The sequence below is a fragment of the Lampetra planeri genome, chromosome 21 (genome assembly GCF_965212315.1).
Source record: "Lampetra planeri chromosome 21, kcLamPlan1.2.h2, whole genome shotgun sequence".
Taxonomy (NCBI): Eukaryota; Metazoa; Chordata; class Hyperoartia; order Petromyzontiformes; family Petromyzontidae; genus Lampetra; species Lampetra planeri.
The window spans coordinates 1,573,647-1,600,260 of NC_136127.1; the positions used below are offsets into that span (position 1 = coordinate 1,573,647).

The 26,614-nt window shown below is 50.0% G+C and overlaps 2 protein-coding genes across 2 annotated transcripts in view; one reads left to right on the forward strand and one right to left on the reverse strand.

Annotated features, from left to right (window-relative positions):
* Positions 1–4,654, reverse strand: part of SPAG16 (sperm associated antigen 16) — a 31,650-nt gene extending 26,996 nt beyond the window's left edge. The window contains exons 1-2 of the mRNA XM_078603711.1: positions 4,513–4,654; positions 202–248 (exon numbers count right to left, since the gene is read on the reverse strand). Coding sequence (XP_078459837.1) covers positions 202–248; positions 4,513–4,555 — 90 coding nt within the window. The 5' untranslated portion in view covers positions 4,556–4,654. The remainder of the gene's footprint in view (positions 1–201; positions 249–4,512) is intronic.
* Positions 4,655–12,491: 7,837 nt separating this feature from the next.
* The window catches only part of ERBB4 (erb-b2 receptor tyrosine kinase 4), a 119,923-nt gene continuing 105,800 nt past the window's right edge, over positions 12,492–26,614 (forward strand). Inside the window, exon 1 of the mRNA XM_078603712.1 lies at positions 12,492–12,708. Coding sequence (XP_078459838.1) covers positions 12,633–12,708 — 76 coding nt within the window. The 5' untranslated portion in view covers positions 12,492–12,632. The remainder of the gene's footprint in view (positions 12,709–26,614) is intronic.

The following is a 26,614-nucleotide window of genomic DNA, read 5'->3' on the forward strand; positions in this document are numbered from 1 at the left end:
TGTTTGCATAATTAATCGATGTTTTCCTTAAAAATACCCATAACATACGAAAGGGTAACCAATTTTAGGATGCATAGGTGGACTGTATCAAATGTAAACAATATTCACTTTTAAACTTTAAAGAGTGCATGTCGCAGTTATAGATTTTTTATACTGAATTGATACCCAAAAATTATCTACAATCCAGTGATATGCACCCACCTCTTCATAGCGGTATTGATCTTCAGCATCATCAGTGATTGTAACCTCTGTAATAAGGAGTCAAGGTAATAGAGAAAGCATATCCCATCTCTGTACACGGCACTCTTTTTCTGTTGGTAAACTTGTTAGAAAGATGCTTTCATTTTATTGGCATTAAAAATAAAATCGCGTCGCAGGTTTAATATCAGGATAGACACGCTATCTATATTTGTTGATTACATTTAATCCAATACAGAAAAATACTCTCTTTAAAACCTTCTACATTGGTCAGTTTTATTTGACAAGGTGGGGTTGCGTACATTACCTAGCACCACATACATTGTAATGCACAATGTTGACATCTAACCAAGGAGGCAGGTACAAAGCCTCAAGGTTCAAGTCCCACAAGGCTCCTTGGTTAATACTGCGGGATATTAACCGTAACATAATTTCCGTCTGTTTCAGTCGACCTTCAAGATTCCACGATGTCGTTCAGAGGACAGGAGGTGGGTGGCCAGCACCACGCCCGACTGCCTTTGTCTCCCTAGTGGGGTGGTTTACTCACCACACCAGGTACTCATTTGAGATCGAGCAAATCTAGGGGAGGCCCAGGACCAGTTCAGATAATCGTCACTGGTGTTGGCCGTGAACGGGAATCAAACTCCGACAAGAGCAAATAGCAGTGACTAGACCACGTGTGTATGGCCTTACAATCTGTGCACTTAGAACACTGGTTGACTTGTGGAGGTATAAATAATAAAAATCCCATACATTAATGAACAATACTGCCTTAAAAGTTCATCTATGTGCTATGAGGAAGAGCCAATGTCTGAAACGTCACCTAAATATATATTCATATTTCCATTTTCAGGCCAATGTAATTGAGGTTTTTTTTTACTTTGGGACTTTTTGCCAGTATCAAAATGATTAAAAATAAGAAAAGTTTTACCCTTTCTGGCAATAAAACAGGTATTATCATGTTCGAACACCAAATAGATGCCTTTTGTAAGGCATCAAGTCAGCATTAACAACACGTACTTGTGGTGAAACATATTCAGTTCCAATAAAACAAGGTAACTTTCCCCTTAACAGAATAACAACCCATGGTGGTGACCACCAGGCTAACTACACTAGTTACAACGTAACTGCTACTATGGACCGGGACCAGCAGCTTCGGCCCGGGTCCACATGTTGGAGACTTGTTGAACAGAGAATGTAGACGAAGGGTTTATTCCAGGATGAACAACAACCCTGGACCCTCTCGGGACTCGGCTTATATTCTCTGTGGCGTGGCCGGCTCTGCCCCTGGCCACGTCCACCTTCCAGAATCCTCGGGAAGGATCTGGGTCCCAATCACGTGACCACCCCTAGCCTCCTCTTGGGGCCCCTTTGTCAACTTAACTGGTCACGTGTCCATCCGGGTCAACCAGAGTGCCATGGCCTCACATAACCTCATCCTTCGGTTGGCACCCACACACTGTCCTGTAGGGTCGGCACTGCACGTAAAGCGTGGTGCCATCTAGCGCGATCAATCAGCGATCACCGGGTCCCTCTAGGGCTGGTACTACACCCACACCATTGTGGTATCCGCAAAGTTTATACACCGCACGCCGTGCCCCTCTCGGGCCGGCACTGAACCCAGCATTTTGACATCCAGCGACATCACTACACATGCAAAAAAACATGCTATGATAATAGGCATGCTCTGATAATATATGTATTGTCTTTGAATTGCATTGTCTTTGAACCTATTCTTATTTTTCATCATTTTGATACTGGTACAAAGGTCCCAAAGATATAACTGCTAGACCCGAGCTAGAAGTGCTCTGCTACTTGTATTGTCTTTGTACTGGTCGTCTTTTGGCGTTCTCTGGTCTGACACTGGTGAGACAAGGACATACAGAAGGCCAATCAGTATCAAAGACAATGCAGATAGTATCAGAGCAGGTGTTTGCACGTTCACCACAAGTATGTGTGGTTAATGCAGGCATGATTCATTGCAAAATGGATATATTTGGCGTTTAAACATCTCTGCACCTCCTGTTTTATTGCCAGAAAGGTTAAAACCTATTCTTATTTTTCATTACGTGTTTTTATTTGTGTACCACTACCAACGCAGTATCACCAAATCGTTTACTTTTGGAGAAGGTATGAAGATGCGGCGATTAAGCCTGCGATAAATGCAGAATCACGTTAACAATCATCTAGTCATACGTTGCCCAAAACAATCATTAGCGTTGTGGAAAATAAAGAAAATAAGCAACGTCTCTCCACATGAAAAAAGGTTATTTCTGGGAGTACATGATTTCAGCAGCATTAACTCAAGACAAGCAAACTCTGGACCTGCATCAACACGCAGTGTCTCAACAGCAGTCAGGCTTGCTTGAATCAATGGACGTACACATGTACATTGTGGCTACGGTGCACGTGACACCCGCAGCCACACGAGGTCGCTAGATTCAATGCGATAGTAAATATTGTTCACATAGAGCAGTGGTTCCCTTAGTCTGGTTCCCGCCCACCGGTGGTCCGCGACGGTCTTCCAGGTGATCCGCGGGGCTGTGATGCAAACGCAGGTTGATCCGGACAATAATGACGTTTATACATTTTGTTCAGATATTAATTAACATTTTACTTCTTGATTTGAAGCTTTCGTGACTGTAGGAATCCACTCTTTTTGGTTCTTTCAGTGAAGTCACATAGGTAGAAAAACAAAATATAATATATCACGACGTTTCGATCGCAACACAAGCGGTCGTCATATTCACCATGGAAGTGGAAAATGATGGCAAGCTACCATTCCTGAATGTTTTGATCGAGAAGAGGCCTGATGGCTCGTTGGGACATTCCGTCTATAGGAAAGCGACCCACACGGATTCCTATCTGAAGCCTGACTCCCACCACCTTCCGGCCCAGAAGAACTCCCTCATAAAAACACTACACCATAGGGCCCGCTGCTTTTCCGACCACCGCCACCTAGCCAGTGAACTGGAGCACGTACACCAAGCCGCCAACATGAATGGATACTTAGACCGCACAATCTGCAAAGCTGTATCCCCAACATGGGGAGACAACCATCTGAGGACCCAATCAAAACCATCATCTTGCCATACAGAGGTGTTACCAAAAATATTTCCAAAATCTTAAACAAACACAAGATCCAGGTCCGATTCAATACAGTACCCAAAATCCGTGATTTTATCCCATCTGTGAAGGATGTCATTCCTGACATGCAATACCCTGGTGTCTACAAACTAAGTTGTGTCTGCGGCAGCAGTTATATTAGGTAAACGAAACGACATGTTTCGGAAGCGCAAGGAAGAACTGTAGACAAGCAGGGAAGGAAGGATGCAATGAGCCGACGCCATCAATTAATTGCCCCGGCTCTGCGTTCCTCTATATAGTAAGATAGGCATATATGTCGAACTTCGGTCAATGAATGACTGTTAACATGTGGGAGGAAACCGGCGCACACGGTGAATACCCAAGCATGCGAGGGGGGAACACTTTATCCCATACAGATGTAACAGACCCGAGTCCACATTTTTTCTGTACAGTACTCCCAGGGAAAGGGAGTTTCACACCGTGTCAACCCACACGGTTCACCCGTATTCTTGTACAGGGAAATTTAGTTGTCAGGTCCATACGGCGTACAGCTGTTTCAATACGGGGAAAACATTTATTTTGTCTATATGGGACTTTGTAGGATGAACATTGAGATTTATAAGTGGCACGGGGTGACCAATAAGGTCTGCATTGTTCTGTAATAAGGTAGGGCACCGATAAGAGGTTGACAGGTATGGAGTTTCGCAAGATTTTCGTGGATCCACCAACCATTGCTGCCGCCCGCAGTGCAGGATTCGCTGCGGAAACCACGCGCACAGCACACTCGCGTCGACAAAAACAAAACACAAAGCACACAAATTATCTGGTGATGCTGTCGCCTGGCGCGTTGGCAGCGGAGCACAAACACAACTGACACGAAGGGCCCATTGCCCGAAACGTCGCCTGTTATACCTTCCACGTTCAGACCGCACACGCGCGCACGGCGTTGGGGACCGCGCAGCAGCAGCAGCTGCTCAGTTTAGTGACGGCCAAACCCCGCGGCGTGGAGGGAGGCCGCGGACGAGGGGGATCAGGGGGGATGGGATCAGGGGGATGGGATCAGGGGGATGGGATCAGGGGGATGAGATCAGGGGGGGATGGGATCAGGGGGGAATGGGATCAGGGGGATGGGATCAGGGGGACGGAGAGGATCAGGGAGAGGGGAAGAATCGGGAGGATCTGGGGGTCGGAGGGAATCAGGAGGATCAGGGGGGGTCAGGAGGATACGCTCCAGGTAGAAGGCGCCGTTCGCCGCGTCCGCCTCCATCATCAACGCCAGGCCGAGTGAGCCGAGCGCGGTTACCGTGGAGACCGCGTCCAGCGCGAGTCTCGCGAGATTTGTCTGCAGCCAACTCTCCAAGTCTCGCGAGACCTTCGTCAGCCCACTCCCTATGTGAATAAATAAAATCCCTATTCTAAACTTAGTTTTTATTGTACCAGGTCAGGCCCACTGAGCTACGTTGCTCTTTTTTTCAGAAGCGACCTGGTCACAAATGATAGCTAAACGAAGTTGGCCTATCACGTGGACATTTACAGCAGCCAAACACTCTAAACGCGTGGTGACGTTCATTCTTAATGTAAAGGGAAAACCCCGCAGGACCCAGAGACACAGAGAGAGACACACACAGACACCGCAAACTCCAAATATATACTAGGCATCGTGGTGGGGATCGAATCCACGACCTCCTGTACACCAGACGAGGTAGTTAACATCTCCTAGCCACCGCAGCGTCAGTAACAACACCGCGTTTGTGTGTGTGCGCCCCCTTAACGGGAACAAAATCAATAATCATGCAACCTTTTGGGCAAAAGTTTTTATTGAAGGCGCACAGGCCAGAGAGATAACGCGAATATAGTAAGAGTTCAAGACTGCACTTCAGAATCCGAATATTTATCTATACGGGAGGAGAAATCATATGAGCTGTAAAGCTCTTTTTCACAGGTAGGGGGCATGTAAGAATGTTACAACAAGAAACAATACAAACACATGATGGTCGTGAAACAAATCACTCAGAAACATACAAATATAACGAAGTCATCCCCATTCTACCAGGCAGAGTCCACTGAGGTATTAACTTATACTTACACCATGGGTTCTGATGAGAATCACATAAAGACATGTTTCTGATGACCAGTGTTTGAACTGCCATGTGAATAGTTACACGAACAGACGAATATAACTCTTTGGGTCTTTCGGTAAAGTCACGTAGATAGAACAATTATAAAAATCACGACGTTTCCATTGCAACACAAGCAATCGTCTTCAGGTTAAAACATGCTAGAAGACGATTGCTTGTGTTGCGATCGAAACGTCGTGATTTTTATTATTTTTCTATCTACGTGACTTTACCGAAAGACCCAAAGAGTCTGAATTCCTGCAGTCACGAAAGCTTTAAGTCAAGACTAATAGTAGTTAATGAGTAACAATCCCTGCCATAATCACAATGGTAGACGAGTTTCGTCTCGCGAGATCAGATTCACCCACTGGTGGTCTGTTATTGCCACTTCATCTCCTGTAGCCCAGTGCGTCTTAACCTTTACTGCAGCCTTGCACCCCTTTGGTTCTCAACCGTTAAAACATGTAAAATGTTAACACATACACGGGTTTGATGACACAAAGTATTTGTACTTACCAGGCCGTGCTTAATTTGTTTCGATGATTTACCTTCAAAAAGAGTATGGCCATTTCTCATAGCCCCAGACAGGGCATCTCGCACCTCCAGGGGGGTGCGTGCACCGCATGTTAAAAACCACTGCTGTCGACCAGCTCCAGGCTTAGCACTCTGGCTGTGAAAAGTGTGTGGTTTACTGTGTAATGCAGTTCACAGAATTGCCAGTACCAGACCTCGCTACAAAAACATTTCTATCACCTGAAAACAGATGTCAATTTCCGGACTGCCCGGGGTCAAGCCAACACTGAACTCTACTGCTTATCCGGGTCTAACCCAGTTAAGTGGCAACTTTAAGCTACCCACTACACTCCTATGCGATTGTGATTTTAACATGTGACAAAATAAACACAACGCTTCCCGTACTGTGGAAATTGAACGGCGCGCAGAATCAATTGTTTCCGATTCGTATGTTTCACCACCACGCTACCACTTTCCGCGTCCATCAATTAACTCTCCCCATTCAAATTCACGTTCACTGCTGCCTTGCGCCCAATGATTGTTAAGCACCTCCCACGCCACGCGCTAATCAATGAACGCTGTTTGCGTTCATTAAGCCGACTCGTGTTAAGATTGAGATCTCAGTGCGCGTGGTCGCGTCACGCGTGCGTTCCGTGTACTCCACGCGTGCGTTCCGTGTACTCCACGCGGCACAGACAGCGTGTCGCAATCATCTCGCGCGTGCAGTGTGGAACGAGTCCAGATGTATTTGAATGGGGAGTTAATTGGTGAGAGTTCAGATGTATTTGAATGGGGAGTTAATTGGTGAGAATTCACATGTATTTGAATGGGGAGTTAATTGGTGAGAGTTCAGATGTATTTGAATGGGGAGTTAATTGGTGAACTGGGAAAGACGTCGCGTGGCGGTGGGTCACGAGGACTAGAGTTTGATAAACATTGTTGTAGACGGTTCCAGAAGGAACTGGGAGAGAGACGATACCAGGGGGGCTTACAGAAAGAACGAGGTTAAAACTAAACTATAAACTATGTTTTCATTTTATCAGGCAAGGCCCGCAGAGCAATACAGCTCTTTTTCAGAAGCCATTTGGCCATCACAAATGAGAGGTCAAGGAAGTGGCTTATCGTCGTGTGGAAATGGATAGCAGCTAAATACTGTAAACGCGTGTTTCTAAATGTGTGGGGAAAAAATCCACGCGACAACGAGGGGAGAGAGACATGCAAACTCCAAATATACAGCAGGCATCAGGGTCGGGATCGAACCCACGACCTCATAACAGGCGAAGTAGTTAACACCTCGCCACTGAGGGTATTTTGGTGGTGAATCTCCCTGCGAGTGCGTGGCTTAGGTGAGTAGCAATAAAGTTCGCTGATCAGACCGATTCATGGCCTCCCTTTCAACAATCAGAGTGTACAAGGTGGTCCAGAGGTCTTGTGACCCCCCTCCCCCCATTTAATTATCCAAAACGTTGTATACTGTATACCAATGAGGTAAAAACAGAAATATATAAGCATCAGGAAAAAAATAATAGGAGTCAATGAATTGTGGGTCACAATACATATGGACCACCCTGTATATCTCCACAGACCCACTTCACTGCAGACTCTACATGCAGCTAAAGCAACACTCGACAATTGTCACCAACAATGCGGTCTTAAACAGCAAAAACAATAGACGATGTTTTGGGTAATGGCCCTTCTTTGAAGCAAATAACACAGGCTAGAGACCCAGTAAATTTGCTACGTTGGCCCAAAGTTTGCATGTTTACTGGGGAGTTCAACTTATTTTGATTTGGACTGCGCAATACATACCATGGTGCCCTGAGAAAAATTCAGATGTTAAAATGTAGAGGTGGAGTGAGCAACACTGCATTTAGAATACCGTTACTAAGTAAGACAACGAAAATAACTCAAATAATGACAACACAACGATAATTGTGATAATTGCGAGAGGGAATTGACTGATGAATGCCCTGTAAAGTTATAGAATGTCATGCCCACATAAGTTTATCCTGGCAGTGTTCATGCGGCCAGGATCAACTAATGGAACAGAACTCGACACAGCTGTTACAGCATGGGGTCTGCTCTCACTCACACTCAGCCCATGCGCCAACACGTGATCTCACACATACGCCAGGCTGGACACCTTGCTGGAGCGATTTCGATCTAGACCCCATGCTGTAACGCATGCTCTCACTTACACCCACCCCATCCTTTAACCCATGATTTCACTCACAAACACCGCATGCTGTAACCCATGCTATTACAACCCATGTTGGGCCCCATGCTGTAGCGATGTCGATGCAGACCCATGCTCTCACTCCCACCCACCCAATGCTGGACCCCATGTTATATCCTAAACAACAAAGACAAAGATCCCCCGTATAGCCTTAATATACTGTTGGGGCAAGTGCTGTTAGCGATACACGAGGGGGTGATTGGCCAGCACCACGCCCAACCGCCTTTATTTCCCCAGTGGCTATGTTTACACACCGCACCAGGTACTCATTTTGAGGCGGAGTCAACCAAGGAGAGGAGGCCCAGGACGGATTCTGATAATCGTCACTGGTGTTGGCCCTAAGCGGGATTCGAACTTGGATCGCCAGGTTCGTTGCGCAGTGCGCTAACAACTACGCTACCGCTCCCCCATAACCCATGCTCTAACCCTCAAACACACCCAAGTGGAGGATGCATCCCTCTTGAAAATGCGGCGGCGTATCGGAGCGACGGGTGGTAGAATAGGGCGAGCGAGTATGCTCCTCATGGTCCTCCGTGAGAGGCTGCTGATGAGGTGGGACGGGGAGTTGCAGCATTACTGCATCGTCGTAGCGACTGCTCTGCGGGGTAGGATAATACGGCCTGTTCATGTGCGATTGATGCACCTCGGGGTGCATTAATCTTTGTTGACCTTAAAACGCGACTTCTTTTGGCCCGGGATGTCGGAGGATGTCAATAATATGCTGAAGGGGTGTGTTGAGTGCGCTCGCCGCAAGCCCCGCTGAGGCAGAACCGGCCGCTGTTGCAGTCCATAGAGGTGTCACGTATTAGTGAGCTCGTTGCCCTCGATATCCTCGGGCCGTGTCCCACCACTCCGAGGGAAAACATTTTTGCTCGTCGGGGTGGAGTTCCTGTCACGGTGGCCGGTGGCTTGGCCCTTGCCAGATCAGTCGGCCGCGTCCATCACGGACGCGTTCCTACACGGGTATGTTTTGGACAAAGGGACCCCTTGAGCGTCTCCTTACGGACCAAGGACGGAATTTATCCTCTAATTTATTAAAAGAAATGTGCGACTCCCTCGGTACTAAAAAGATCCGGACGTCACCCTACCACCCCCAGACTGACGGGATGGTAGAGCGCGTGCACAGGACTCTCACGTCCATGTTGTGCCAACAGGTCAACGAGGCGCAGTCCAATTGGGACTTGCACGTTCCGGGTGTTCTTGCTGTAACAGAATGGCCCCTCACGTTTCCACTGGGGTTTCCCCCTTTTTCCTCATGTGCGGGAGGGAATATGACCCCCCGTGGAGGCTCATTTAGACATAGAGCCGACCAGGAAGAAGGTTAATGTGGCTATGCCCATGCACCTTACCCTGAAACGATTGACAGAAGCTTGGGAAGCATTTCGGGGTAATTTAGCGAAACGGCAGGCTGCAAATTAAAAGTTGGTGGGACTTCGGGGATCCGGAAACCCCTGGAAACCTGGGGACAAGGTATGGCTGCATTGCCCCCAGGTGCCCCTGGGTACGTCCCCTTAATCACATAAGCCATGGCAGGGCCCGGTGGAGGTGATTGAGGTCAGGAGGCCACAGTGCGTACGAATACAGGTCGGTCGCAGACGCTGGTATATGCACCCGTCACGACTGAAACCCTATTTTCCACCTTGCGAGGTCGTTTCATCCCCATTACCTGAAGGCCGATTGGCTGAGGTCCAGCGAGTCCGGGCGTTCAGTCACGAAGGTCGCGCCTCAGCGGGATTTTATTCTTCCACCCACAGGATTCCAGCGCCTGACAACCACGGAACCACCAGCGGCGCAGTCCACAGGAGGGCCAGGGAGGACGGAACGACCGCCAACCGCTTCCTCTTATTCCCCTTTTTCTTCTTCCCTGGAGGGGCTGCGCCCATTAGGCCATTTACAAATCGTCCCCGGGGTCCCCAGGAAACACATTCTTGTCCTGCCTGGGGGCCCGGAGACGAGGACCCGTTCAAAAACTGTTCGATGAAGATAACCCGCCCTTCCCGTTCTCCTATTTATTCCGATGCCGTCTGGCGGGTGGTCGCAGACGCGACCCGGGCTGTGGCTGCGCCACGCGGACGGTTGTCGGGGGTTGTATATTCCTAGGGGCTCGGTTATTAGCGTGCGTTCGCGATGGGTTTATTATTTATTTATTGTTCTTGTTGCCTCGCAAGTGGCATAACGGTTGTTGTTGTGTTCGTTGTTCCGCTGTGCGGGGTATGGAGGTCAGCCGGGACAGCTGTTTTTTTTTTCACAGGGGGGGTGATGTAGTGACATGGAATAGGTCACTATGGCGTGTAGCGCTGGTTGCTGGCAAAAAGGGGATCTGCTGTTGAAGCAGCACTGTCGGTCAGCAGGTCAGGGGATAGGCTGGAGGAAGGAATGTGGGGAAAGAATGACAGAGGGGGCAGGTGAAGTATGCCGGGATCCTTCAAGTAGGTTCTAGAAGGGGGCGTGGCCGAGGGGGGAGCGAGGCTACGCTGGGGGGATAAAAGGGAGACCCCGTAGAGGACTTGTTGCTGTTGTTTGGAGTGGAACCCGTGGAGCTGCAAGTCTTCGTCATCGCCTTCGACATCGTCTTCATTGTTGTTGGTCAGGCAGCCTGTTGCTGTCCTGACCCTGTGCTGGTGAAGGCTATAATAAACAGAGTGCCTCCCAAATACTAGTGTCTCTAAAGTGCATCACTACACATGCAACGTTTGTGCCAACATTGACACAACGTTGGCACAACATTCCATATTTACTAGGTTGTTTACAAGAAAATAGTGTTTGTTATCGACAGTTATTTTATCGTTGTTTTTTTTACGCTACTAAACAAATATTTAGGTGTAGAAGAAAGGTTTTCTTGAGAGTCAAATTGTGTTCCGACACACATGGGCGTGGGGTAGTTCGCTACCTCCTGCGTTGTGTTAAATCCACTTTCCCATGACAGGGATGTGTTTCTTCATAGGACGTGCAATTGGTAAAATACATTCGATGCTATTTAGAAATAATATAGCGCCCTTGTCAGGGCACATGACAACGCAAGTCGACGGCGATACACAAAGGGGCAGAAGGGGATGAACGGGTGGGGTGGAATGGCTGTCGGTGAGGGAGGTGATGGAAGGGATGGAGGGACAGGGGCTGGGAATGGAGCCATAATGTTGCAGGGTTAGGGAAGGAGGAATAAGGTGGAGGGTGATGGTGAATGAGGGTGACAGATGGGTGCAACGTGGATGAGAGGCATCGAGGTATGCGGCACATGCGTGAAATGTTAAGATAGATAGGGTGCGATGGCTGGGCATGGATGAGGTTAGGTGAAGGGTGGTAGGGGCAGAGGTCTGGTGGCCGGATAGTTGGGCTGATTGAGGAACACGGAGGAGATTGAGGGCAGCGATCTGCACATAGAGAAAGCGAGACGTGAGAGCCGAGTCAGGAATTAGTCGTCGGAGGAAGAGGACGTGGCGACTTGATTAGGGGCGGTTGAAGGAACCGGTAGGGGTGGAGGCAGTGAAAGAGAAAAATCAACAGAGAAGAGTTGTGTTTTTTTAATAGAGGGGTTTTTGTGGGTTAGATCGCGTAAAGCCCCAAAACAAACCTCTATTATAGTGGTATTTTTTATTAACACATACGCTGACAATACGCCCTCTCCCGGTATCTGTCTGTCCATATCTCATCAAATAAAGAGAGCCCAAGGCAGAAGATCCCCTGGGTTTGGTCTTCCACGAAGCTCATCTTCCACCTTAAACAGCATCATAAAGCACGGCAGTATTTGCCGATACCTGATGCATAAATGAAAAATAAATAATTAACTCTCCGGCAGTGTGCAACTGCGGTCATCCAGAACAGACCGTAACAACGTTTAGCGACGCAATGCCCGATCCACAAACACGAAGGAGACATCACGGCGATGATACAGACCGCTGCTCCTGACGCGGTTATCTGGCTTGACCCAACTGAATGTGAGCTTCTCGTTATTGCTCTGCATCTACTACATCAGCGGCCATACGAAAGAAGAAGACGATTTGAAACATATTTTTGACACATCTGTAAGCGGTCTTAGCTACTCAGTCGCTTGACCGCAATGCCCCCAGAATGTGAACCCTCCCCAGGGAGGCCACGCACGGCCGTCGCGGGCTCACTGCTGCTGCTGGCTGCTGCTGCTGCTGGCATGAGAACGATTCTGCAAGCCGAGACGCGCATTGGTGCCCACGAGAGGGCGGACGCGAGCCTCTTCTGGGTCCGGCCACGCGTGGAGGTAGAGTTTGGCAGCGCTGGCGTGACACTCGCAACTCAGACGAAGGTGGGTGGGGGGGTGAAGACCCCCTGAGGGCACGCGGCACGAGAGGGTGGGGACGGGGGTGGCTGTAGAGGACGGGCAGAGCGCGCGACCTGCGAGAGAGACAGCGGCGTCCACTCAACTCTTCTCCAGCGCCACGCACGGGACTTGCTGCTGCTGCTGGAATCACGGGAGAGGCAGGCGGAGGAGACACCGAGGGGTGCTGGCGATGGCGAGGCGGGTCCCGGTCCTGCTGTGCCTCCTGCTGGGGCTGGGGGTGAGCGCGGTGCGCGGCAAGCAGAGGGGTGAGTGCGCGCACCCACACTCACCCAAACTCACCCACACTCACTCACACTCACTCACCCACACTCACCCACACTCACTCACACCCTCGCTCACCCACACTCACTCACACTCACCCACACTCACCCACACTCACCCAAACTCACCCACACTCACCCACACTCACTCACACTCACCCACACTCACCCACACTCACTCACACTCACCCACACTCCCCCACACTCACCCTCACTCACCACGCTCTCACCCACACTCACCCACACTCACCCACACCCACTCACACTCACCCACACTAACCCACACTCACCCACACTCACCACGCTCTTACTCACACTCACCCACACTCACCAGACTCAAATAGAAGCTCCAGGTGCCACAAATGAAACACGTGGACGTCCGGACGCGTGGAAGCGTGGCGCGCGATTGATTTGCTCAGCACTCGGCTCATCTCGGAGATTCTATTATTTATTATTCAACTTCATCCCTTTGCGTGGGATGTTTTCACGTAAACGCGAGATCACTAAACACCGCACGCGTTGTTCTTGTTGTTCGAAAGCTTCAAGTTAGGGTAAGTAACAATTCTCAGAGAACAAGTGTGCGCTCTCGAACTTTGTAAATTAATAGCCGAAGAGTGGCCCAAGCGGTGAAATCGACAACACCGCGGTCACCATACGGGCAGCAGCAATAGCACGCCGCTGGTGCTGTCGAGTTGACGTGGGCACAGGACGAGTTGCTCTTGGTGTGTGCGGTGCGCGCGCGCTTGGCACAAATAAAAGCAAAGGTCGCCCGCGTAGCCTCAACAGACTGTTGGGGGTAAGTGCTGTTGGCAAGCATCTCTGTGTGTGAACGGTGCACGAAGGGAGTCGGGGGTGGGCCAGCACCACACTCGGTCGCCTTTGTCTCCCCCAGTTTTGATGTTTGTATGTTCCGCGTGTTGAACTTTTTTCGCACCGTACGTAGCCCAACCGCGCTTGTCGGAGGTGCACCAGGTAATTATTTAAGGCTGTGTCCACCTAGGAGAGACCTCGGACAGGTTCGGATATTCGTCACCGGTGCTGGCCGAGAAAGATGGAATCGGGAACTCGGGTCGCTGGGTTCGGAGCGCAGTGCGCTAACCGCTACACCACCGCTCCCTCCACACACACACGCAGAGGTAACGCAGGTTTGGTCTGCCAGCTCTTGTCGACTATCACTGCCTACCAGCTGGTGTCTGCCAGCTCATGCCAGTCAGCTGTGGCAGTCAGGCTGGCACCGCGTTACGCAAAATACGAACTTCTTGGGTGCAATCCCCCACTGAGAGTTCCACTCGCGTAACGAGACCTGCCGCCCAGGACCCCGCTGGCTGGCGTGCAGTGTATGTAGCCGTGTGCGGCGTGTACAAGCCGCGGCACGTACTGTGTTACGCAACAGTCACCACAGGCTGCGTGCAGCCCGGCGCTTGAGAGAGCCTTGCCCTGTGAGGTTCACGTCTGACCCGCAGCGCCGCCCGTGGAGCCTGCGTGCCTATATATATAAATCCTCCGCCACTCGGGGCGGATTTCCCGAATTTCCCCGAGACATCCGTTGTTGTTGTTGCTGCTGCTGCTGCTCGACCCCTTCCCTGCGTTCAGACAGAAGGGAGCTCTCGTCGTGCTCGCGTCCGTGTAACGAGCTCGCGAGCCGATTCACCACGCCACGAATAGCAAATTTGCCTGGCCCGTGGCGGCGGCGGCTCCAGCGACGCACGTGGCGGCCTGCAATCACCCATGGCTGTGGAAGCAGCAGCGAGGGGTTGGCGGACCACCGCCACAGGTGGTTGTGAATCTCCCTTCTCGTGCGGGTCGAGGAGGAGCTGTATCCATGGCTTGCCAGGAGAATGAGGTACAGCAAAAATGTGGACTTCAATTGCTCCACCTGTATGGGATAGAGTGTTGCTCCCTCGCACGCCTCAATTTTTTCTGCGTGCCCCGGTTTTCTCCTACGTTTAAACAATACAGTAATTCATTGGCCAATAACAAGTCTGTACGTTGCACTTCTTTCGCACCGAATGTATAACTTCTTTCGCACCGTATGATTTAATCTTGGACTTCGTTTGCACCGTACGTAGCCAACCGTGCGAATCGGAGGTGGTGGTGGAAGGGCAACAAACTAAACATAAAACGCAGTTCTAAAGAAATGAGTTTTCAATCGAGATTTGAAAGTGTGCAGCTCCAGTGGCTTCCTAATATGGGAAGGAAGAGCGTTCTCGATGGCCGCAGAAGCGCATGTGAAAGCGCGCGATGCGGTGGCCGTCTTTGTACGATGGGCAGCCAGAAGCCGCTGCTGGATGACTAGAGTTCGCGTGATGGTTTATGCACCTTGACACCTTCATATATAGAGGACAGCAGAGCTTTGGGGGTGATTCGGCGCCGACTTACTAAGTCGCCACCTCATGGGAACCGTGAACAGAGTGGGACTCGCGTCGCAGGGGTTCATAGGCCCCCACGGTGGCTAGGAGATGTTGACTACCTCGCCTGGTAACCTCACTCGTGGGGTCGATCCCGACCTTGTTCTCCCCGTGGTCGTGTGGATTTCCCCCTCCACATTTAGAATGAACATCGTACGTTTAGAGCGTGTGGGTCTTGCTACAAATCTCCTAACGACGACAAGCCACTTCGTTGAGCTATCATTTGTGATAGCCAGTGGTCGCTTCTGAAAACATTACTACAGAGAGCTCAGTGGACCCTTACCTGGTAAAATATAAACTACACTTTTGCGTAATTTAGTTGATAGCAAAAGCTTCCCAACCGCTGCTCCATGGCCCCCCTCCACCTCTCCGTGTTCCGCGCCTCGTACGCAGAATCAGAATCTATATTTATACCGGAGGAATTTGATGAGCTATAAAGCTCTTTTATCCCCACAGATGCGCAGTCGGGGCACGGGGTAGGAACGTAACAACGACAAACAAACAAAACAAAACCCCACGATGGGAGCGCAACACTCCGTCGTGGCGGAGTCGGCGCTGTTTCTTTCCGCCGGGTCGCGAGCAACGCAAAGCGATCGGCGGCGAGGCACCAATCGGCCCCGCGCTTCTTCTTCTTCTGCGGCGGCGGCTGGCAGACGCCTGTGGCCGCTGGTGGCAAACTTGGCAGCGGAGGGGGCACCCGCGCCAACATCCCCACCCACACCACACTCACCCCACACCCACCCCACACCACACCCACACCCCACCCACACCCACCCCACACCCACCGCGATCTCCACCCACACCCACCCCACACCCACCGCTGTCTTCGCTCTCCGGCAGCGCGCCGGCGGGCGCTGCCGTGAGAGGGTGGAACGACGGGCGCGGGTTTGGTCGTCCCGCGACAAACATCGTGATTTTTTTTTCAATGTTGCTCGCCACTATGTCGGATGGAGGGGAGAGGGTGCCACGACACACACCACTCACGCGAGGCGACGCAACCAAACCCCCCCCTCCCCCCATCGATTATTGATCGGAAGCAATCAATGGTGCTTGTCTGTTGCGCAGAGGATGCGAGACGCGCGGTGCCATTCTGAGTGAAAGTCCCCGCGGGGAGACTCGCGGCTGCGTTGGCCGATGAGCCACGGCGGCCCCTGCCAGCTGCTCATCCCCGGTGCCAGTCCCGTGGCTGGAGACCGCTCGTGCCCCCTTGTGTGTGTGTGTTAGTGTGTGTGTGTGTGTTAGTGTGTGTGTTAGTGTGTGTGGGTGTGTTAGTGTGTGTGTTAGTGTGTGTGTGTTAGTGTGTGTGTTAGTGTGTTAGTGTGTGTGTGTTAGTGTGTGTGTTAGTGTGTGTGTTTGTGTGTTAGTGTGTGTGTGTGTTAGTGTGTGTGTTAGTGTGTATGTTAGTGTGTATGTTAGTGTGTTAGTGTGTGTGTTAGTGTGTGTGTTAATGTGTGTATTAATGTGTGTGTTAGTGTGTGTGTTAATGTGTGTGTGTTTGTGTGTGTGTTAGTGTGTGTGTGTTAATGTGTGCGTGTTAGACTTGTCGGGTGGAGGGGAGAGGGTGGGGAGCGGTAGTGTAGCGGTTAGCGTCCTGCACTACGAACCTGGCAACCCGGGTTCGATTCCCGCTCACGGCAAACACCAGTGACGATTATCTGAACCGGTCCTGGGCCTCCCCTAGGTCGACTCAGCCTCAAATGAGTACCTTATGCTATGTGTAAACATCGCCGCTAGGGAGACAAAGGCGGCCGGGCGTGGTGTTGGCCACCCACCCCCTCGTGTGCCGTGCCAGCCTTTATAGGTGCTCGCTAACAGCACTTGCCCCTACAGTCTGTTAAGGCTATACGGGTGATCTTTATCTTTGTGTTAGACTTTAGTCGTACCGATTTACTTATACGGCTGAGTGAATTCATTGGTAACCTCACTCAGTTTAAACGCTTATCACACAGTAATTCACCGTTTTTGACCACTCAAAGAAGATGGAACCAGTTGAACACGTAGGCTTTCGCGACCAATATTATCCATCATAGAGTTTTTAATGATTAGACTGTGTACATATGAATGTGTCGTTAAACCCACCACCACCTGACAGATTTTGTTCCAATTTCAGCACACCGGTGTGTTGGAGAGCAAAGCCACAACATTTACAAGTAATTACAGCCAACCTCGTCAAGTAGGAACCACTCAAATCCTACGACCCCAGGTGGTACCGACGAGTGAGAGAACTCATCTGGCCACGTGGACTATTACAATCAGGACACTGCTATTAACTTAAACATAACGCGTGCAATACGTCAAGAGTGGCCACTCGAGAACCCGTTCCCTTTTGGAGGAGCGAACGGTACGCAACTTATATACCAATACGAATTTGAACCGAATACGCAGAGTCATTTCTGCATTTTGTTTGAAAAATATTTGCGGCAGCAACATTTATTTTCACCTTTGATTGGCGGAGGCAAAGAGGCACGGATGAGCCCCACAGTGTTCACTGGTGCATCAAGTGCGCAATGGCACGAAGTTCACTACTGGCACGTGAGAACTCCGTGCAACAGCGGCACGTACACACACACACACAACAAAGATCCCCCGTATACAGACTTTTGGGGCAAGTGCAGTGAGCGAGCACTTATGAAGGCCGGCATGGCCCACGAGGGGTGGGTGGCCAGCAACAAGCCCGGTCGCCTTTGTCTCCCCAGTGGCGATGTTTACACACGGCACCAGGTACTCATTTGAGGCTGAGTCGACCTAGGGGAGGCCCAGGACCGGTTCAAATAATCGTCACTGGTGTTGGCCTTGAGCGGGAATCGAACTCAGGTTGCCATGTTCGTAGTGCAGCACGTGAACCACTGCCAGCACTCCCCACACACATGAACACACACATGAACACACACATGAACACACACATGAACACACACGTTCAAACACAGATCCCCTGTATAGCCGTAACAGATTAGATTTTTGCGGCAAGTGCTGTTCGCGAGCACCTATGAAGGACAGCACGGCCCAAAGGGGGGGAGGGGGTGGTGGTGGCCTGCACCACGCCTGGCCGCCTTCACCAGCACAGGACCCATATCGAACAGAGGATCCCTCACCTATACACATCAGGCAGTTCACCAGCATTCATTGGTTGGTTCAAGTAAGCCTGCCTCTGAGGAGATACCGAAATCGAAACCGGTCCAGAGTGTGCTTGTGTTTGAACCAACGATGCTGAAATGATGCACTTCTATGAAGGCCGTGTGGCTGATGTGTAAAATTTCACGCGTATTTTTTGTTAATGTGGAGGGACATGTTTATTGATTTTGTGACATCACCGTATATGATAAGCAACTTGGAAGATTGTAATGGGGCATGGCAAGGAAGCATGGTGGAGATACTCAGTAAATTTGGAACGTTGGAGCAACATTGGTCCAACATTAGTCTTACCATATGCCAACGTTGGTCCAACGTTGGCATGCTTACTGGGTTAACCTATGAGACGAGATTGCCATGGGTACAAGGGTAAGTGACACAAAATAAAGTTGGGTGGGTTACACAGACAGGCAGAGACCGTAGCCGATATATGCGGGGTGACGATAGCTGCAGATCTTGGAGGATCAAGTGTTACCTGTGGAACAGACCCAGAGTCTGGGATTCAATGGCTGTGTTGAGGTTACTGGCAATGGCTGTGATGAACTATTGACCCTGAACTCAAAGCCACATTTGTGCTCGGGGCCGCGTGCATGGAAAAGTAGTGTTAATATTCCAAGAAATATAACTTTAGCGATTTCGATTTGAAGCTTTCGTGACTGCAAGGATTCATATGCTTAGTTTATTAGGTAAAGTCACGTAGAATGGAAATAATAAAATAATAAAAATAAAACATAATAAAAATTCTCACGACGTTTCGGCCACAAAGCAAGCAGCCGTCCTCAGGTGAAGAACAGAGCTGTCGGAAAGACAGCGTCTTATTAGGACCAAGAATATGAACTTTAGCGATGTTTTCCTAAAGGTACACGCGTAGCAAGATCTTGCCAACATTTGTTAAACATTGTCACAAGAGCTGAGAGTTTGGACTGAACAACATGCTCACATCTGCGCTGCCTAGAACAGACGTATCAGCAACATCAGCACAACTGTCGTGTCCCGAGCGATTGATTGTGAACAGGTACTGAGCAGCGGACACTGCTACACGCAGGTCGGAGTACGAGATGATACCGAATACAACTCGATCTTGATTGGACCAGACGGATGGGTTGGTTGTACACAAAACCCCCCCTTATCCGCGGCCCTATTATACATGATTCCTATTATGCACGGCAGCTTTCTTCCTCTTCTTGGTTCGGATTACCTCGGATAACAGGAAGCTTTCTTCCTGTTATCCGAGGTAATCCGAGATTTTATCCATAATGCACAGTGAAGTGACTTCCTAGTAATCACAATTTTTTGCAGAAAAGAGGGTCACGTAACAAATTACTCCTGTTATCCGCGGTTATCCACGATAAGAGGGGCAAAATTGCAGATATCCCCACGGATAATAGGATCCGTGATATTGGTTCATCATATCACCGCGGGCAGTTTGATCCGACCCTGATGCCTGCTGCCGATATGGAGTTTGCACGTTCTCCCTGTGGTCGCGTGAGTCATCCGGGTTTTCCCTTCACATTTAGAAACACGCGTTTAAGAGTATTTGGCTGCTATAAATTTCCACGTGATAAGCCACTTCGTTGGGCTATCATTTGTGGCCTGTTTCAAGCCAGAATATGCAAATTCACTGCCAAGATTAAATGCAATTTTTAAAATATAAAACATTGCACCTGGAAAGTCCGATCAGACGGCACATCTCGCTTGCCAGAATGTCCAGGGAGTCAACGGCCACAGACGTCAACAAACACACGGTTCTCTTCCTGCGCACGATGGCAGCAATGTGTGTTTCAGGAGTTAATACGGCGATGTCGAGGTCTGCTGGCCACGACCAGAGGGCTTCAGGAGGGGGACTTCGCGCCGTTCTGCCGTTCCTGCTCCGTTGAGGGAGCGCAGGCTGCCAGCGGCTTGCCTATAACGAATGTAGTTTGTGTTTATGCCAATCAATGCCGCACCCAGTCAGAAAAACATAAATAGATGCGTGGAATAAATGTAGCGCGCTTGCACGCCGCTGGTTCTCGTGCGATGCACCCGGTAGCTGTAGAAGATCTCAGACGTTGCGCCAACGAGTGTTACCTGGGGATTAAAACACGTTGAGACTCGGAGAGATTTAAATGCCAATTTGGTATTTTCCCCAATAATTCGACTATTCCGCACTCACTCTCGTGTGCTATGAACAAGGCCATTACCCAAAGCGTTGCCTGCTATATATTTATTTTCTTTTAGGGCCACACAAACACCGCGTTATTGACGAATGTGTTGAGTTTTTTTATTTCTTCTTTTCCACTGTTCAGTAGATCCGAAGACTATTTTAGTCCCGCGCTGTGCTAACTTTGTGGTTGCTACGAAGGCAACGTCATAAGTGTTTGTGATTAGCATCGCGTTGTGTGCACTGCGAACTGAATTTGAGAAGGCAACAGGAATCATTATTATTATTAGTACGATTATTGCAATGTTCCTGGCACGTCGTATAAGCGTATCGTCTTACAGGCAACGTGTGTCAAAACGCGTGACAAACATTGCCTCTGGGGGGGCAACATGGGTAACAATTGTGTGAATTTGACATTATCCCTCACGCGGAGAGGAGTTGTGTAATTTCTACGGTTACATAACATCGCGCCCGTATGCCTCCCAGAATACTCTGCTGTACATTTTATTTCCGTAAATGATCAGTTGTGTTTGTTTTATTGCAGACAAAAACAGCGAAGCTGTGTCCCTCACCGAATGCGTAGTGTACCTGTGGATGGAGACGGTGAGACATCACTGTAATGCTCTGTGGGTGGCGATGGCGGTGATATTGCGGTGTTGGCAGTTCGGTCGACTCAGCCTCAAACGAGTATCTGGTGCGGTGCGTAAACATCGCCACTGGGGAGACAAAGGCGGCCCGGGCGTGGTGCTGGCCATCCACCCCTTCTTGTGTGCCGTGCCAGCCTTCACAGGGGCTCGCTAACAGCACTTGCCCCAAAAGTATGTTAAGGATGTATGGGGAATCTTTGTCTTTGGTGGCAGTGTTACTCGGGATTTGGTGACGGTGGTGGTGGTTGCTGCTGCTGATGATGTGGTTGGTGGTGGCAGTGGTGGTACCGATATTGGTGGCGGTTGTGATGGTGGTAGTTTGTAGTTCGTGATGGTGTCTTTTGGTAGTGGTGATGGTGATGCTGCTGTTGGTGATATCGGTAGTGGTAGATGATGGTTGCGGTGGGAGTGGTGGTCGTGGTGATAGTGGTGTTGGTGGTAGTGGCAGTCCGGTTGGTGCTAGTTGATGATGGTGGTGGGAGCAATGGTGGTGGTGATGGTGGTTTGGACGGTAGTAGTGATGGTGTTTGTGGTATCGTTGGTGGTAGTTGGTGGCAGAGGCGGTATGAGTGGTGGTGATGATGGTGGAGGCAGTATGAGTGGTGGTAGTTGGTGGTGGAGGGGGTATCAGTGGTGGTGATGGTGGAGTTTATCATTGGTAGTTGGTGGTGATGGCGGTGGCGGTGATGATCGTCAACTGTTCCCCCACAGTTTGGATACACCCGGCGGTTGTTGTCGCGGGTGACAGATCAATCGTCTCGTCCGTGGTCGTCCATGCTCATCCGTAAGGTTGACCGGATCCCAGTTGACCCACGGGCACACCGTCACGATCTAGAATCGATTTGCTGGGTCAGATCGCATAAGCAAAACGCGTGTTTAGTCCACCCTCCTTCCACCCGACACAGCCAATTAATAAAGTTGTCACGTGAACAAACGTCGCTTATATATATATGTGTTTTCCCTTTAAGACCGCAGTGTTAATGACGGACGTGTTGAAACATTTCAGGCGGTGAATAGCCAATTGCGGTCGAGTTCCTCTGATCTCCGACCCCCTATTCACGAGTCGTTCCATCGGTGGAGGCTGGATAAATCTGAACACCCGTGCCATGGGTAGGTGTGGGAAGTGACGCACAATTGATTAAAACACAAGTGTGGGCTCCCCCCCCTCCATCCCCAGGTTTCCCTCGTCAGGTTCGCGTCATACCACTCTTTCACCAGTTACCCCCTCCCCCCATGTATGGGGTCAGTGGGCTCATTTCCCCACCTCTCTCACCTGCCCCGTCTCTTTTGTGTGGCCTCAGTTGCGCCGGGGACTGTCCCCTGTGAATTGTGACACCCGGTTGAGTGAGCCATGCGGCGTGCTGTTTTGTTTTGATAAAAGCTAAAAAATATCTTTAAATATATATATGATAATAAATTAAAATAGAAATCTTATAAAAAATATATGCGGGACTGATTGGCCTGCAACGATTAAGCTTGGCCACTTGGGAACTGGAACGGCGTAACGTGAATAACGGAGAAATGGCCAAATAAATCACGCGAAGGGAACCGGAGCTGTGCGTGGGGCCGCGCTTGCTGGGCATTGTCCGGTTATTCGATTGTCATCTTTGCCGCATGGTGACACGGGAGAGAAATAGAAAGCACTGACGGCTCCCCCTCCGGTCCACAATATCGCGAAACCGAGAGACGCCGCGCGCTTCCGGTACACGATGCGCCGCGCAATGTAACCACGTTCCGGAGCCGTCGCAGCAAGCTGAAGTGTCAGATGCCCCTTCTCGACCGGCACTGGGGCCGTGCCGAGCCATCCAGGCGCGTGGCTCAGGGGGCACCAGCGTTGTTAGGGTGCCACGGTGGCTACCTGCAGGTGGGCAGCAGGCGGTAGGCTCATTTGCTCTCTCTATGGCTTCATGAGTGGTCGCTGCTTGGATTCGTTGTTTTTTTCTGGTTACTCCGGGTTCCTCGCACGTGCTAAATGCGCACGAAGGGATTCATGCGACGTCTCATTGCGGGACCCTCTGAAACAAGACTTGACACTCACTGGCACTTTCCTAGATAACAAGTCTGAGTGACTTCCTGCTGCTCAAATGAGCATTGGAACGGTGCTCATCTCCTGTTTACATCCCTGAGCCAGTCGTGGAGATTCCTCATTCCTGTGGCAGGGCCATGTCTATCCATTGGACACCCACTGCTGGCTTCTCCCACAAAGTGGTACTCAACACCAGAAGCATAATGGGCTTAGTCAACCCCCAGCCAGATTGTGAGCCCCTGGCTCTACCACTGAGCCACCTGGTCGGATCCTAGATGAATTAATAAAGTGCCGTCATACAAATAAGAAAGACTTGGAAATGTCTCCCGTGAGTTCATTACTACGCGAGAAACACTGCGCACCTTTTTTTAAAAAGTCCAAAGTACCGGTCACTTCAATACACTTTGAAAGTCACCGCATGGCAATATTCTTAGGCGTTTTGTGAAAGAGAAATATAAATTCGCTGCATCGAAATGATAGAAATTGTTATTGTTTCTATTTGTTATAGCACGGCTATAACAAGATGAAAAACAAAACGGACAGAAGGAAAAAAAGAAGCCAATCCACGACAGTCAGTTGCTCGATTGACGGATGAAAGCCGCCTCGGTGAGCTCCAGCATGCGTTCTGGTCACGTCACTCTCCCAGCGCGCTGGCGGCCCGGCTCGAGACCCACAGTGGGCGGTGGGGGGGGGTGTGCCGTGAGCGCTGTGTCCCCCTCCCGGTGCCAGCTGGCTCACGCTCGTCGTGTTTCCGCGTCTTCCGAGCGTGTGCGCCGCGTTGCGACCCGTAGGTAACGGGGGAGGAGGGGGGAACAGAAATAATCGGTTTGACAAAACAAGAATTGGCTAAGCGCGGATGCGCTTTAGCTACTATCGCCGCAGAAACGATGGCGCCGTCTACGAGACTGATGTCGTGTCGATCACATATACATTTGCTTTATATTGCACGTGTTCATATATGCCTATAAGCGTGACTTCAAAGCGTGAGTGCCTTTCGATCCATTGTGCGCTCGGAGGCTGATTAAAACCCCCACCTCCTGCTCCCATTGGCTCGCACGCTCCATTGAGCCGTGCCACCAACAGGGGATGGATGTTTGAAGGATCAGTCCCTCGATTGAGCAAAAGGAACATTTTCTCAGGATCCCCTACGGTGCCTCAATGGAACTCCCCCCCCCTCTGTGAGCATCGTGGTGGTGGTGACTGCTCGAGGAGAGTGGGGGGGCTGGGGGGGGGTCTAAGTCTCACCCCCCCAAAGCAACATTCTGCTGACCACAGCCATTGTTGCGCAACGCAAGTTATCGCCATAGCGATATTCTTTGAGCGCTGCACAATGAGACAAAACAAAAACCGCGACTCAAGGAGAGTCTGTTCGCGGCCGTTGCACGAGGAAGCGTCGCTTGGGAATGTATTTAATTTGTTTGCATGTTCAGCTGTTTACGTTGATTCGTACCCTGTGCCGAAAGAAGAAGAAGAGATGAACGGTGAAAAAATAATGGGACAATCAACGGAGTTGGAGTCATCCGTAATAGAGTTTTTTTGGGGGGGGGAAGATCGCGTGAATATAAATGTGTCGTTAAACTCGCCACCACCCGACACAGCCAATTAGTAAGGTTTGTCACGTAAACAGAACGTGACAATTAGCAACTCGTACAGAACCCCGTAGTGTTATTTACTGGTACAGCACACCGGTTGTGTGTTGGAGAGTGAACCCACAACGTTTACAATTCGAGTCCCGTGAGTTTTCGCCGGTAATTACAACCAACATCATCAGGCGACAGCCACAGTTGTGGAGACATCCTCCTGCTTCGGTCTTTAATAGAGTGGGGGGTGGGGGGTAAATGTGTTCATATAAATTACAATGGATATCTGTTATCGGGTGGATGATTCACCCATGAAGCTATATTGTGGATTAATATTGGTCGCGAAAGCCTACAACGTGAAACTTGAGTTGACGTTGTAGGGCAATACCGTAGAACGTCCTGTATATGATCGCGTTTGCAAGTGTTTGAAGACGCAACGATCTCATCACACGCAACGCCACGGCGTCGTAGACGAGTGTGTCGAGTTCTGTTGTTGATGGTGCACCCCTTGTGTGTGTGTACGTGTGTGTGTGTGAGTGAATGAGTGTGTACGTGTGTGTGAATGAGTGTGTACGCGTGTGTGAATTAGTGTGTACGTGTGTGCGAATTAGTGTGTGTGAGTGTGATTGAGTGTGTACGTGTGTGTGAATGAGTGTGTACGTGTGTGTGAATGAGTGTATACGTGTGTGTGAATGAGTGTGTGTACGTGTGTGAATGAGTGTGTGAGTGTGTGTGAGTGTGTGTGAATGAGTGTGTGTGAGTGTGTGTGAGTGTGTGAATGGGGAGCGGTAGTGTAGCGGTTAGCGCGCTGCGCTATGAACCCGGCGACCCGGGTTCGATTCCCGCTCACGGTTGACTCAGCCTCAAATGAGTACCTGGCACGGTGTGTCGTAAACATGGTTAATAGGAAGACAAAGGCGGTCTTTGTGTGTCGGTTTAACTTCTTTCGCACCGCACGTAGCCAACGGCGCTGATCGGAGGTGCGGGCGAAGGACAACAACAACGCGGCGTCGTCACCAGACGGTGTTTTTCGCAACGCGAGATCTGTTTGACGGCTCTGGTATCACGCTCAGTGCAAGGTCGCTCAAACGACAAAAACGCCGCTTTTCCTGTGGTTGCTCGTGGGTGTTTCTGCGTTTGTTGGTTTTTTCGTGTATATTTCATGGTGAATTATCAGAGGAGAATAACCTTTGCAAAAGTAATTTCTTTACAACCGCTTGTTGTTGTTGTTGATGTTGTGTATGTTAGTTTGTTGTCCTTTCCCCGCACCTCCGATTAGCGCGTTTGTATACGTACGGTGCGAAAGAAGTTTAACATCTTGATGTTCAGCCCCACCAGAGATCCACATCAGAGCGGGCGATCTGACTTAAACATTAAACAACAAAATCAAGGTAAAAAAACAACTAAATAATCTTCGAACGCTTCAAGAACTGACGTAACCACGTGCTCTCAACGACCTTGAACGCCGTTCCTCCTCCACACGTGTCGCGTCTTCCCCAATGTGCACTCATGTGGCCACGGCCTGGCAGTGGCGATGTCTCTTCACTCTCGCCGCACGCGAGGGTGCGCGATCGTTTTACATCCTCAGCGACCCCCCCCCCCGTCCATAAATGACGTCACGCATCCTTGGGGGGGGTCAGACATTTGTGACGATGGGGGGGGGGGGTGTGAGAAATGTGACGTCACATCAAAATGCGCAACTTTAAGTAAATATAGACAACACGCTCTACTTAATTAAATTTACTTTTTAATAAATGTTTTCTCCTACAACATCTGAGTGCAGCGCCACATTAAATACGCACTACAATGACAATAGTTTTAAGCGATTTGAAGAGAGTTTTATTTTCAAAATTGAAATATGTTTTTTAAGGGGGGTCTGACTTTTTGTGACGCCGTGTGACGAGGGGGAGGGGGTCAAAAATCGTCCAAAATCGCGTGACGCCATTTATCGATGACCCCTT